We start from the raw sequence: 15307 nt of genomic DNA, 5'->3' as shown, positions 1-15307 counted from the left end.
AATGGAGCGTCCCAGAGCGTGCCTACTCAGAAGGAGCAGAGGAATGGGGTGGGAGGGTCATCAGTACAAATGCCTCTAACACAGACCAGCCCTTCCTAGATTCTGGGAGCCTGTGCTTCCTCATTCTGCCTCCAAGACTCAAATGCAGACCACTTGGCAAGGGACGTACTGAGGATGAAAACCTTGAGGCATATGAAGTGCTACTCACTAAAAGCAATGGCTGAATGTTTTCAAAGCCATGTAAGATAGATGTAAATAGTAGAGTGGTTATTGCTATTGCATTTATGCTGGTTTTTAAACCCTCCCTGCCTCCAGAACCCAACCTTTCCTGGTGCATTTATCCCTCTATATTCCCCACTCCAGTGCACCATTCAACTCTTTCTCCTGTCTGCAATCTATGCAGAATGCACACTGCTTTCCCCTTATTTATAGCCCTCCCTGTCTACCCCAGCCACTGGCTTCTGAAGCTCTGTAATTGCATTATACACAGTCTCTTGTTCTACAGCATGTTAGGACATGAATATGCATAATGAACTAGTGACACTGTGCCAAAGGTCCTGTTACCATTATGCTATTACTGAAATACTAGCAGCTTGTGAAGCTACTGCAGTGTGCTACAGCCGGAGGTGGGACTTCAGCGTCTGAAGTGGTTACAAAACTATGTGAAAAGCTATTCTGCTCACAAGCCTGAGTCAGAAGGACAGGATGGATCCTGGGTGATGTTACGGTAGCTTCTATGCAGTTCCAAAAAGATGTGGTGTAGGAAGGATGGCGACCACACAGCTTTACGTTTCTGCAGTGGCACCAAAGCTGATGTGTATCAGCCAACAGCTTGCTTGCTTCTGAATCAGAAAACTCGTAGTGCGGAAATAAACCGGGCTATGGTACGGCAGAACCCAGCTGAAAACTCAGTATCCTACCCTAGCATGGCAGCCAGACCAAACCTGCAACATCCCCACCCTTCTGTCAGGATCTTAGAGTGACTCCTCTTGGAATGACTCCAGGGTTAACCCTCCACCCCAGAGCTCTCTGAACAGCGCTGTTTGCCCTGTCACTTTAATCCTAGCTAGCAAAATAAGACATGATCTTATTATATACATGATCTTATACATACAGAATCAGCCCGAGGCCCCAAAGATGGGTTCACTGCCCCATGCCAACTACTTGGCAACAATCTGACTGTCGCGCAGAATTTGTTTTAGCCAGTTGAGGGGTAGGGGGTGTGAATTTCCTCTGAAAGAAACAGTGGAGTAACGACTTCATTGGACTTCCTGTACTGAAGCCCTGAGTGACCCAGCCTTGGCTCAGAAGAGCCAGCATCAGGCTCTTACATTACCTTTCTTCATCTGCATCCGCCACCGATGTAGCTGGGACAAATTGTGACAAACAGGGAGGAATGGGTTGAAAATTTGAAAGCAGGAAGCAGCTTGGGTGACAGTAATCATGAAATAGTAAAGTTCATGAGGAATGATATGAGGAAGAACAGCAAAATAAAGAGAATGCATTTCAAGAAGGCAGAATTTAGCAAACACAGGGAGTTGGTAAATAAGATCTCATGGGAAGGAAGTCTAAAAGGAAAAGCAATTGAAGACACTTGGCAGTTTTTTAAAGAGACATTATTAAAGGAGCAAGAGCAAACTATTCCACTGTGTAGGAAAAATAGGAAGTATGGTAAGAGACCAGCTTAGCTTAACCAGATCCTCAGTGCTCTAAAAATCAGATCGCGTCCTACAAGAAGTAGAAAGTAAGTCGAATTACAGAGGATGAATATGAAATAACATAAGTAGGTAGGGGCAAAATCAGGAAGGGGCAGGCACAAAACAAAATAAAAACTAACTTGAGACCTAAAGGATAACAAAAAAACATTCTACCGATACATTAGAAGCAAGAAGAAGACCCTGGACAGAGTAGGGTCACTACTCAATGAAGAGGGGAAAACAATAACAGAAAATATGGAAATGGTAGAGGTGCTCAATGACCTCTTTGTTTCAGTTTTCACCAAGAAAGTTGGTGGTGATTAGACACCTAACACAATGAATGCCAGTGAAAATGGGGTATGATCAGAAGCTAAAATAGGGAAAGAATAAGTTAAAAACTATTAACACATGTTAAATGTCTTCACGTCCTAGGGCATGATGAAATATATCTTGAATAACCAAGGATCTGACTGAGGAGACATCTGAGTCATTAGCTATCTTTGAAAAGACATGGAAGATAAGAGAGACTAGAAAAGGGCAAATAGAGTGACCATCTATAAAACAGGAAAAAAGGACAACTCGTGGAATTACAGATCAGTCAGCTTAACTTCTGTACCAGGAAAGATAATGGAGCAAATAATTAAAGAATCTATTTGCAAACATCTGGAAGATAATAAAATGATAAGTAATAGTGTGGATATGTAAAAACAAACCGTATCAAACCAATTTGATAGCTTTCTTTGATAGGATAACAAGCCTTGTAGATGGGCGGGGGGCAAGTGGCAAATACAGTATATATAAACTTTTGTAAGGCATTTGATACAGTCTCACATGACCTTTTCCTCAATAAACTAAGGAATACAACCTAGATGGAATAGCTATAAGGTTGGTGCATAACTGGTTGGATAACCATCCCCAGAGGTTATCAATGGATCACAGTCATGCTGACAGGGCATAACAACTGGGGTCCCACAGGGATAAGTTCAGAATCTGGTTCTTGTCAATATTTTCACCAGTGATTTAGATAATAGTATGGAGAGTACAGTTATAAAGTTTGCATATGATACCAAGCTGGCAGGGACTGCAAGTGCCCATCCCTGTTGCTCATCCCAGTTTTTGGCACACAGAGGCTCGGGTCACCATCCGTACCCAAGCTTGCTAGTAGCCACTGATGGACCTAAACCTCTATGGGTGTGTCTAGACTGGGTTTTTGCAGCCACTTTTGCGCAAAATCTTGCCACCTGTCTACACTGGCTGCAAGTATTTGCTCAAGAATATTGACTTTGTAATGTACAAAATCAGTGGTTCTTGCGCAAATACTCCAACACTCCCACTCAGAGATAAGCCCTCTTGCACAAGTATTCTTGCACAAGAGGGCCAGTGTAGACAGCCACGTTAATTTCTTGCACAAGAAAGCCCGATGGCTAAAATGGCGATCGGAGCTTTCTTGTGCAAGAGGGTGTCTACACTGGCACGGATGCTTTTGTGCAAAAGCAAATCTTTTGCACAAAGGCACATGCCAGTATAGACGCTCTCTTGCACAAATACTTTTAACTGAAAAACTTTTCCGTTCAAAGTATTTGCGCAAAATCATGCCACAAACCCTATGAGCTTATCTAGCTCTTTTTTGAACCCTGCTAGAGTCTTGGTCTTCACAAAATCCTTCTGCAAGGAGTTCCACAGGCTTACTGTGCATTGTGTGAAAAAATATTTCCTTTTGTTTGTTTTGTTTGATATTTTGTTTGTTTGCTACTTATTAATTTCATTTAGTGACTCCCCCCAAGTTCTTGTGTGATGAGAAGGAGAAAATAACATTTTCTTGCTTACTTTCTCCACACCAGTCATGATTTTATAGACCTCTGTCATATCCTTCCTAAAGCTTCTCTTTTCTAAGCTGAAAAGTCCCAGTCTTTTCAATCTCTCTTCATATGACCTTCATTCCAAACCCCTCATCATTTTGATGCCCTTTTCTGAACTGTTTCCAATTCCAATATACCTTTTTTGACATGGGGTGATCACATCTGCATGCAGTATTCAGGATGTGGGTATAACATGGATTTATACAAAAGCAATATGATACTTTCTGTCTTATTATGTATCCCTTTCTAAATGATTTACAACACTCTATTCTCTTTTCTGTTATACAATTCATAGCAGCAACTTTCCATATAGAAACATGGGCAATATGTAATAAGCAAGTATCTCATTCTTGTATCTGGTTGTGTGGTTGATAAAACGCTCCTAGGGTTATATGGAATCAATTTAGTACTATGCCTCATGAGAACTGCCTAAATAAATTGCTAGTCCAATGTGCAAGCTGCATCTGTTATGCACCTGGAAAGGTTAATGCGTCTCTCTCTTTAGGCTTGTCTTTGTCTTCCTTCCAATCTTACAAGTACAAACACTGTGCTCAGATGCACTGTGGAATTTCTGTCTCTGAAAAAATGCCATAACTCATGCTTTGGCTGCACACACAATGCTACTGATTAGTATTAATGTTTAAAGTTATCTTTGTGGGGGATTTTGCTACAGTGGTGTTGCACCATGATTTACATCACATACTGAATAATATTCATTTTATTCAATCCCTACCCCATCTACACAGCTGCTTGTTTTGTAGCAGTTTGGAAGCAAAGTCAGAGGACAGTGTCCTTATTTGCATGCCAGTATCCCGTCTGCTATTCTGGTTTGCTACAGAGACGTGTTTTGTCAGATGTACTTGTGGTGCACAGAGACTTTTTCATCCATTGCATCTTGCAATTCAAGCAGTTGAACATGGAGAACTATGTCACTGCTCAAATCAACAGTTTCTGACTCTGGGTAAGTTTGTAAATTGATTCTGAGAGACTGGAAAATTGGAAGGCCACCAAATCTAGCACTTATGCAGTAGTTTCCTTTTCTTCAAACATACGTCTATATTCCCTAAAGATATCTTTACTAGAAGTGTTCACCTCAGACACAATCTGTCCATTGTTAAAAAGAATATAGCTGGTACTTTGTAATAAGGCTGTCCTATATTTCCCCCTTTACTGTTCAATAATAATCTCATTTATACACTTGACAAATACAAACACTCTGGTAAACAACTTTTGGATTGTGAATGCAACATAATAGGAAAAAGCTATTGAAACTGAAAATGCTTATTGCCACGGTACTCGAAGTAAAATAAATTGATATCCAAAGCAGCATCAATTCGAGTTGGAAAGCTATACAATATTTAATCATATAGATACAATTAGCTTTCAGAATTCTGTTTGTAAAAAAGAGCTGGGGAGGGGAGGAAGAAGAAGATTGGCCAATACACACAGTCTGGGCCCTGAACTGAAATGCCTACACAAACAATTTTGCCCTTCCAGGAAAAACTGACATAGTCACAAGCAAACATGCTTTGTGACTACTCACGCAGAATGATGCCACACCACACTCTCTGTGTAAACCAGCTCACCTGCTACTTGTTTACATATTGATTTATTGCACCCAATAGCAGCTTGACTTTCAACAATCCGTGTAACAGTGGATGGGTAACATATCTATGCATCTTTTGCTTGCATAAGAATGGCATTCATTTTCGTTTATATTTGCTCTTATAATATTTGTGACTTTGTCTCATTTGGATATACACAAGGTACTTAAGTGCGCAGTCATTTGTGTGCCTCCCTGTAACACAGCCCTTTGGAACACAAAAAGCAGAGGTAAAGAAAGGAACAGGATCACACATCATCAACTGCATGTGATGTTTAAATGTTAGATACCATGTTTATACATTATGATGCAATAAGTTACAAGAAGCAGGGTGTGTGAATAGCGCCAAGAACAATTTAGCTCTGAGCCACCACCGAAGCTGTGTACTATACAAACAAAAATAATAATAATGTGTCACTCATTTCACTGTATAATTTTGGAACTTGACTTTACTACTTCTTTATATGAAGGAGAAAAGTAGGTGTTTAATGTGGCCTCTGATATCAAATTCTGTTCCATGGTTTGCTCACAAACTAAGCACATATGTGGATCTAATTGCTGGAGATGATACCACTTGGATTGCTGCTGATTCCATATGGGAGGTTGCAGATCTTGCTTAGTTGATACACAGTTTGGATTTTGGGTGACATCCTTGATTCATTTAAAACAAGTTCTTCTATAGTCTTACATTCAGTGAAAAATAAGAGCATTCATTCTGGCCTATTACACAGCTGTAACAAGTAACTAGGGTGAATATGCATATGCCAAAGAAAACAATATTTCTAATTCAATGCAGAGTCAGTCTAGGAGTCAGTGGCTCAATAATACTTCAATCTGCATTCAAGTTCTAGAGTCATGAGGCTTTAAGAAGTATTTAGTGGTCTTGTCACAACCTCTAGTGGTCAACGGTTGAACAATGGTTCAACATGCGATGTATTTACAAATTTTGTTCTCAGTGGGCCCAATCCATTGAGATACTCTACTCCCTTTGACTAAATGGGGCTTTGAGGGTGCTCAGCAATGTACAGGAGGATTTCTCTGTCTCCATATTAGCTCCCTCTGTACCACTACAGGAAATAGAGTCAAGTGGGCACCACAAAGACCAACTGCAGTGGGAGCTCTACACATGAAAAGATTGCAAGATTAGGCCACAAGCTCTAGCCATTGTGAATGTTATTAGTATTAACAAGACCTGTCACTATAGTCTTGTCTCATTATTTGCATGCCAGACAGACAGTGCTGCCAAGAACTGGATTTTACTTCACATGCTCTTTGCATTTTGGCACCCAGAGGTTTCTCCTGGAAATATTTCAAACCAGAGGACATGCCTCTTCACTGCTCTGCACCTCCTGCTGGTCCCTCAGGAACAGAATTGTTCCTAGGAATCAGAATGCTAGAGCTTACTTAGCACCCATTCTTCCTGGGTGTAAATGATGCTACAAGGAGCAAGCTATAAAGACTCATGTGCAGAGAGGTTGGCTGATGCAGCTGATTTCAATCCAGCCATTACTTTACAAAAGTTAAGTGAAAACTGAGCAAAGACAAATAAATGCTCTTTGTGTCAGGCTTTTGTCCTGCCCCCAATCATACATTAAGGCCAGAAGGGTCCATTATGATCATCATCTAATCAGATCTCCTGTGTGACAAGAATCTCACCCAATAAGTAGTGGAAACTGCCAGACCTGCCCCTGGCTTCATGGTCCTGCATCCAAAACTTTGTGATTTTACAGCAATAATTCACTGTGTCTTGTAACGGGTCAACTAATTATCGCTCCCACTCTGCCAACCAAAAGCACAGTATGTTCCTTCTGCTGATTTATTACTGATTCTTCTTGCACTGCATGCTAAATCCTGATCCTGAGTAAATCACTGGCATGTCAGTGGTCCCCAGAGGGGCTGGGGATGAAGCAAGTTCTTCACCCCAGAGAGTGGAAAAGCTGCATGGCTCCTGCATGCCATCCCACAGGGTGGGTTTGGCCCTTAACTTCACACAGTTATGGATCCATTGGCCATGCACCTCAGGCTTATGCACAGGGACATGGAGAACTCAGACCACAGTCATGGCTGGCTTTTGGCCCTTCCACAGGTCTCAACATATGGCTAGCCACTAAGCTGAATGGGTGATGGTGGCCAATTGCATACAACAGATGGACGCAAATTCATCTTGACACATTATGCCTGATGCTGAAGTTAGGTGTAGCCATCTGCCCCTGGAATTCTCATCGGTACATCTTCTTTGATTAGCCTCCCCCCTATAGAAGTAGGACAGGAACACACACATATATGTTCACGGATCTAGGAGTGAAGCAGTTCTCCATCCTTTTATCCTTATAAGGAAATCTATCCCTCCTTGGTGCCAAGCAAAATATAAGCTGTCTAAGAAGACATGGATTTTGATTCAAAATGCAAAACAAGGGTCATTAATGCTGCCTTTCTATAGGTATACCGGCAGAAGGAAGTGTCAGGAGTCCAGCTACAAGCTTATTTTTACATTACCCCACCATCTCAACACCAGTAGCTGTTAATCTTTGTTAAAAATACAAGGGCAATATTGAAGGTCAATGTTCCAAACCCATCCTTTTTACAGTTGTCAGAGCAGAAATACCTATTGACCCCTCCTGCTCTTTCCCTGATAGCAACTCTATGTTTGTACAAAGAGCTATTAATGGATCTTTAATTGGGGACAGAGCTGGACTGTTTGGCCTACAAGAGATTTCCCGTTGCAACTTGTGCTACACTTGTAAGAGTTCAGGGAGTGGTGTTTGGCCCTAATATTAATTTGCTATGGTTTTGTTAGATCACTTCAAATGAATTCCAACCCACATTATCTGATATGTCATGACTGGGAGGAGGGAAGAAGAAACAGTCCTCCAGTGTGAACATGTTAAACAAATACCGAATGAACATGGAGCCTTTGCAACAGTGTAATGCCAGCCTGTGTCTCATGCCTGAGCCAGCACGACCAAAACGCCATCAATGTGACATTCTGTGAGTCACAATGGAATGATAGCATCTGACATTCTGCCCCCTGGTACTTTTTTGTTTGCCATATTTACCCAAAACAGTCAACAGCAAGGCAGGGTTCCTCTCTCTGGCATTAAACGCCTGTTTTTAAGAGGGAGGATCATGAAGAAAGGGCAGGGAGTAGGAAAGAGACTTTTATTTAAATGCTGCTTTTCATTAGCTTGTCCAGGCTTGTCTTTGGAGGATAGCTTTGCTAACCAAAGGGCGGGCTCTTTTCTTTACTCTGAATATCCAGCTCTACAATAAAGGGTCTGCTTCAGACAAAGTTACCCGGAGTAAAGCGAGCAGGATCGGGCCCTCCCTTTGCAAGCGGGCATATACCCAAGGGAGCATTCACAGCGCTGTCTGGAGAAGCACGATAGGAGAGGTCTTTCCTGCCCGGAGCTGTCCACAGAAGTGGTGCTGAAATGCCCCGCTTCGCCCGGATCTGGAGCGGGCAGAGGACGCTGGCCGGGCCGCTCTGCAGTCCCCAACCCACGCAGCAGGTGATGTTGAAAGGGGTCAGCGCGGATGCCCCTACAGCCACCTGTCAGTGCTGCCACCCTGCAACCTGCTTTGCCCCGCGCTCGGAGCTACGGGGCGCTCGGCTGGTGCGGAGCCAGGCGCCCCAGGCCAGGCCGGGAGGGAGCGAAGGGGAGCAGGCAAGTGCAGGTCCGAGGGTACTGAGGGGGGCTGCTTCTCTCTCTCCCTCCTTCCTTCGCACTACTCCGCGCTCAAGCTGGCCCGGTAGGCGGACAGGGCTGCGTAGCCCTGGCCCGCGCGGGGCAAGTGTCCAGAATCAGCGTCCCACGAACCAACCCCCAGCAGCATCCTAGAGGCACTGCGGGACCAGTGGGGGACTGGAGGGAGGGGGAAAGGAGGAGGGGGAAATGGAAATCACTACAAACCCCCTCGCCCCCTTTGGCTAGTCCACACGGGCACGTGGCCCCTGCAGCTTCCAGCCTCGGGCTTTGCTGTGCCCCGCGCTCGGCAACACAGGTGCGGCCCCGGCTCTAGGAAAAGGCGCAGCCGGCCACAAACCCGCTTGTTCCTCAACCGCTGGGACCTGCACTTTCCCCACAGAGAACAAAGGCGCTTCGACCCAGCCCGCCTCAGTGGGCACCGCACAGCCTGCGTCCCACCGCCCCCGCCAATGGCTTGGCACAGGCTGGGGCCCCACTCCAGGGGCCAGTTCCCCGGCTGCCCCCAGAGCCGGCTGTGCCCGAGTGCTTGGAGGGGAGATGCGCTGGCAAAAGCAGGGTCCCTGGGTGCCTTGGGGAGGCAGCGCCCCGTAGCACGCCGAGAAGGAGGGACACAGCGTCCTAAGGCACCCCCAGCCCGGGGAACACAGCGCCCCATGGCACCCCTTGACCGGGAGAGGAAGCATCCCATGGCACCCGCAGTGTGCGCAGGGGCCCTTACCCAGGCGACTTCCCCGCCCAGCGCATAGAACTTAGGCAGCTCTCCGGGACCCTGCTCCCAAGGCGAGACGAGCCCGGGCTGGCTCCCGGCAGAGCTAGCGGGGACCTGGCCCCCCGCGATGGCGGCGCGCCCCGGCTCCAGTCCTGGCCCCCGCCCCCGCCCCGCGCCTACCTGGGCGCTGAGCCGCTTGGCTGCCCAGCAGCAGGACCAGCAGCGAGAGTCCCCGGAGCCCGGAGGGCGGCGCGGGCAGAGCGCGGGGCCCCGCCATGGCGCAGCGGGCAGAGTCCGTCCCCGGTGCGGCCAGCCCGGCCCTGGCGCGGCGGCGAGTCCGTCCCTGGCGGTGCAGAGAGCGGGGCTGGGCGGGCGCCAGCCAGGGAGGGGCGGGGAACGGGCTGCGGGGGAGGGAGCCAGACACAGCCACAGCGGCTGCGGCCACCGACCCGCCTCACGGCTCCCTGCGCGCCCAGCCCCGCGCAGCGCTCGGCTCCCGCCCCAGCCTCGCGCAGAGCTCCCCCCTCCGGGCCCCCCGCCCCCACAAGCCGGAACGCCCAGCCCCCTCCACAGAGCTTCCCTCCAGCTCCCCACAACCCTCTACCCCAGGCTCCCAGAGTTCTGCCCCCTCCCCCCAGAACTCAGCCCCAGCCCTGCACTCAGCCACCGATCCCAACGCCCTGCGCTACAGCCCCCTGCTTCTCTTCACAGTGCTTTGCCCTCCAGCTTCCAGCCCCCCAGCCCTGCTCCCAAAGCCTCTCACAGAGCCCTGCCCCCCACAGCCCTGCACTCAGTCCCAGCCCTCCTCACACAGACTCCTGTTCCCCAAGTCTTGTGCTACCCTTCCCCCCAGAGCCCTGCCTCCCAGCTACCCCCACAGACCTGCTCTCTCAGCCCCTCCAGAGTCCTGCCCCCAGCTCCTCTCACAGACCTGCACTCTCATTCCCCACCCCAGCCCTGTATCCACTGCAATGATCCCTCTAATCTTTTCCATCCATGTGCAGAATAAATGTGTTTATGTACATCATGGCAGGAGTAGATGTGCACCACCCATAGAAACAAACAAATCTAGCTGTGGGTGCTCTGCTTATGAACTGGGCAGCTTTGGAAACTCTCCAGAGCGGATACAGGAGCACCCAGCTTTCAGAGAACACTGCCCCACAGCACTCCTCACATCCCTGCACTCACAGGGTATGTCTACCCTGCAAAGTTAATTGGAAATAACAGCAGTTATTTCAAATTAACTTCAATAGCATTTATACATGCAAACCACTATTTTGAATTTAATTCGAAATAGCAGAGCGCTTAATTCGAATTTGGTAAACCTCATTCTACAAGGAATAACTCCAAATTGGAAATAGCTATTTTGAATTAAGTGCTGTGTAGACACTTAATTCGAAATGGGGGCCACTCTGGGCATAACCCAGTGGCTACTCTGCGCATAACCAAGAAAACTTACTCTCCTCTCCCCCAGCCCCAGAGCCCTTAAAGGGGTAGACTCTGGCTACAGTGCCTGTGCCAGCTCCAAGCCTGCCAGCCCAGAGCCAGCTGTGGCCACTGGGACCCCTGACCCAGTGGCCCTAAAACATGAGCCAGCAAGCCACTGACAGCCAGCCCTCCACCACTCCCCAGGAGCAGTCTGCCGGCTCCCAGGAGCCTGATGGGCTGGAGAAGGTGGGCACCTTCTTGGTCCAGGGTGGAGATCATGGACCTTATTCAGGTTTGGGGGGGATGCCCCCAACATCAATGATCTTTGCACTAGATGGAGGAACGCGGCCGTCTATATCAGGATAGTTGCCAGCCTGGCCACCAAAGTCCACATGCAAACCCAGGAGCAAGTTTGCATGAAAATCAAGTTGGTCTGGCGAGACACCCAATCCTGGGCCCTGAACTTCCCCTCCCCTTTCTTCTCCTTGCTTCCCCCTTCCAGCTCCCTCCTCCCAGGTTTCCCCCACCCTCTCTCTTCCCCTCTCTCACCTCCTTTTCCCAGTCTCCCCAGAGGTTCATTCCCCCACCCCCAGTTTTGTTCAATAAACCCAGTTTCTATTTTTGAACATACGTGTCTTTTATTTGACATCAGGAAGGGGGGCCAGAGAGGGGTAAGTGGAAGGATGTGAGGAAGGAATGGGGGCACAAGCCTACAGTGGGGAGGACTGGGGTGGCTCTGAGGGCTCCTCAGGGTGGACGATCTCCTGCAGGGTCTCCTGGATCCTGACAGCCCCCGATGGATCCCCCGGATGGCAGCCTGCAGCAAGTGCAACCAGGCTGATGGCAACGACCCCACGAGATGCCCAGGTGCAGCTCTGGTTCCATGTGGCCAAGTGCTGCACTCAGGGCACTCCAAGACAGGACTGCTTTGTTGTCCCTCATCGAGGTAGACAAATAAGTGGGGAACCCTGAGAACTGTCTGTCTGGGGTGGGGGTAGAGTCCCTTTAAGCACGGAGCTCAGTTAGTCTCAGGCAGCAGCCCCACACACTAACTTTGGTTCAGGGTCCACTCAGTGTGGACGCACTATTTCAAAATAGCAAAATGCTATTTTGAAATAGATTTTGTGTGTAGAGGTGTTAATTTGAATTAGCTTAATGAAGATAATTCAAAATAGCGCTGTAGTGTAGACAATGTTTCTAAAGGTAAGGGCAGGTCACAGGGCTAAACTTGGCTCCTTACTGGAAACAACTGTCTCCCAGGCTGTGTCCAGACTCCATGCCTCCTTCGACGGAGGCATGTAGATTAGCCACATCGGAAGAGGGAAATGAAGCCGCGATTAAAATAATCGCGGCTTCATTTAAATTTAAATGGCTGCCCCGATCTGCCGATCAGCTGTTTGTCGGCAGATCGGGGGAGTCTGGACGCGATGCCCCGACAAAGAAGCCTTTCTTCATCGACACAGGTAAACCTGGTTTCACGAGGCTTACCTGTGTCGATGAAGAAAGGCTTCTTTGTCGGGGCATCGCGTCCAGACTCTCCCGATCTGCCGACAAACAGCTGATCGGCAGATCGGGGCAGCCATTTAAATTTAAATGAAGCCGCGATTATTTTAATCGCGGCTTCATTTCCCTCTTCCGATGTGGCTAATCTACATGCCTCCGTCGAAGGAGGCATGGAGTCTGGACACAGCCCCAGTGACTCCAATACAGCTGCTCAGGTGAGTAAGGGCAGCAGGACTCCTGCACCTGAAACATTTTCACTCGAAATAGCCTGTTAAAACTGAAACTACCATATGCAAAGCAGGTTCCTGAGAAGAGGAAACCCTGCACTACACTGGGCCAGGTCCCACAACCTGCATTGCCCACATTAGCTGGTAGGTGAAATCAGCAGTAGAGCAGGGTAGGATCCATATGGAATCATATAATCATGGGCCTGTATTGATCCCATTGAAGTCAAGGGAGGAATTCTCTTTGGTTTCATTCAGTAAGAACAGGAACCAGATTTCTGAAAAGTCAGGGCTGGGGACATGGGGGTCTTTATTATTTTTCATTTACAAATTAAGATCCTGAGCTTTTCCTGTAAGTCATCTTTTGATGAGCAGCATGCCGACCCACCCCATCCATTCAGAGCCACCCCAGTCCTCCCATGAAACCCAACTGCAGAGCAGTACACTTAAACATGCAACTGTGCTGGATATCGCAGCATGGGGAACAGAATTTCATCGTTATACCAGCTGTGCTGATGCTACCCTCTAAAAGGTCTGTATTACCTTTAAGAAAGGAAGCATGATTTGCTTACCTCAGCAGCAATAATCACAAATCAGCTTCATGAAAAACATAAGGACAAAGAGCACAGCAAGTCAAGAGACAGCCTCATTGATTGCCACCCACATCTGTTCTTTGCACTGTTGACTTTCATGAAGTTGCTTCTGATTGACACCGGCCTAAGTGAAAGGAAAAAGAAGCCAATTTTGTTAGAAGTCTGAAGAGGCCCTGCAAGCATAGCAGTTATTTGCATTCTTTGTAGCACACTGTGCTGGTGCAGCTAGGAGTGGCTGGGCAGCAGGAGAAAGAAGGAGGAATTTAGAAAGGAAAATGACCCAGTGAGAGGTACAAAATGTGTTTAACATCCTCGGTTTGGAACAAGGGCAGGATTCACTTGCTCACAGATTACTTTTGGGCTGACAAATACATTTGAGGCAAAGTTTGTACTTGCTGCTTCACTTAGGACCTTCCCCTGTCTTCCACTTTGGCTCCCAAGCCACAATGGTTAGAGATCAAAGTTCCCTTTCATTTAGCAGTTTTCCTTGAGTGATTTTTTATTGTATTCATTTACATGGTAGACACTCCTAAGATACGGAGATAATAACACCATTACCATGGTGACGGGGTGGGGAGGGAAGGAACAACTTGTTTATTTGTTATGTAAAAACATCCACAAACTGGCACAATCTGCTGGCTATGGAGAAAAGCAGCAATAGGCTAAAACCTCAGCAAGTCAACTTAGATTGGTGATTATAATAAACAGAGCTCCCCAGCCCTGCTCTTGGTAGGTTTGGAGATGGTCTCAGCTCTGCATCCATCCTGTCCTTCCCCTTTGATAACAGTGGATGTTTTTCCATTGGCTTCAAGAGACTCTGGATCATGACTGCTTTGAGTTTAATTTTCGATACATTGGTGGTGTGTCTGTTCCCATGTGTGCATCTCTATGTACGGTGCAGTTTTGATGTCAAAAGGCTGGGACAGTTAGAAGAATACCGAATTCCTTAAGAGGGATAAGGTCTTCAGGCCCTGTGCAAAACATTCTGGGCCTCTTCAAACCAACCAGCCCTAGCTGCTCATCACTCACAGAAATGCACCAACTTTCTTGGAATGCCCTTGTCTACAAGCTACTCTTAGGCCATCACATTGTGTTTAATTATGGTAATTAAGATTGGCATTAATAAAAGATTACAATGTGAAGTTACAATTAACTGTGAAACATTTGAATTTTTCCACGCACTTACTGATTTATTTTCTGTTAATCAAAGGTCTGAGAAAGGTACAAATGAATGTGGTGCTAATGAGAGCATTGCCCAGTAACACTGCTAAGGGTACAATTGATTAGCATTTCTCTTTCATGCTTGCTATTTCCTGACCATTAAAATGTGCTGACCCCTGAAGCTCTGAAGCCCGGAGGAGAAGGCCTCAGGGTGATGACACTTTTTGATTCTTTTCTCTCTCCCAAATTAAAAATCAAAGAGTCATGGACTTCCTCTGTGCACCTATTTACCAGGTTAACAGAGCAATGGGCTAGCCAAGCAGCCAGGTAATCACAACAAGCTCTGACGCTACAAAAGTTCATCCATGTGCTTTGTGTTCATCCACTGACCTGTCCCTAACCACTACTCTGCTATAGGGATAGTTATAGCCCCTGCCTCTTTAATATGCTGCAGAGCATCCTACTTTTAAACATCCTGATATTACACAGCTAGCATAAAGCTGTTACCGGATTGTTACTCTGTTGTATTAATTTATCGAATACACCAGGGGCTCGTCTACATTGGCCCCTTTTCCGGAAGGGGCATGTTAATTTCAGCGATCATAATAGGGAAATCCGCGGGGGATTTAAATATCCCCCGCGGCATTTAAATAAAAATGTCCGCCGCTCTTTTCCGACTTTTCTAAAAGCCGGAAAAAAGCGGCGGACATTTTTATTTAAATGCCGCGGGGGATATTTAAATCCCCCGCGGATTTCCCTATTACGATCGCTGAAATTAACATGCCCCTTCCGGAAAAGGGGCCAATGTAGACGTAGCCCAGGG

At 47.0% G+C, this 15307-nt stretch overlaps 1 protein-coding gene across 3 annotated transcripts in view; it reads right to left on the bottom strand.

Annotated features, from left to right (window-relative positions):
* SEZ6L (seizure related 6 homolog like) overlaps positions 1 to 10072 on the bottom strand; it is a 176257-nt gene extending 166185 nt beyond the window's left edge. For 2 of the 3 annotated variants that reach the window (XM_075898883.1, XM_075898884.1), the window contains exon 1: positions 9756 to 10072. In XM_075898883.1, coding sequence (XP_075754998.1) covers positions 9756 to 9852 — 97 coding nt within the window. In that variant the 5' untranslated portion in view covers positions 9853 to 10072. The remainder of the gene's footprint in view (positions 1 to 9755) is intronic. The other variant, XM_075898882.1, reaches the window with a different exon arrangement.
* Positions 10073 to 15307: the final 5235 nt, after the last annotated feature.

This window comes from Pelodiscus sinensis, chromosome 15 (assembly GCF_049634645.1).
Source record: "Pelodiscus sinensis isolate JC-2024 chromosome 15, ASM4963464v1, whole genome shotgun sequence".
Taxonomy (NCBI): domain Eukaryota; kingdom Metazoa; phylum Chordata; order Testudines; family Trionychidae; genus Pelodiscus; species Pelodiscus sinensis.
Note: the sequence above shows the minus strand (reverse complement) of the source record. Positions and strands in the feature narration are given on the sequence as shown.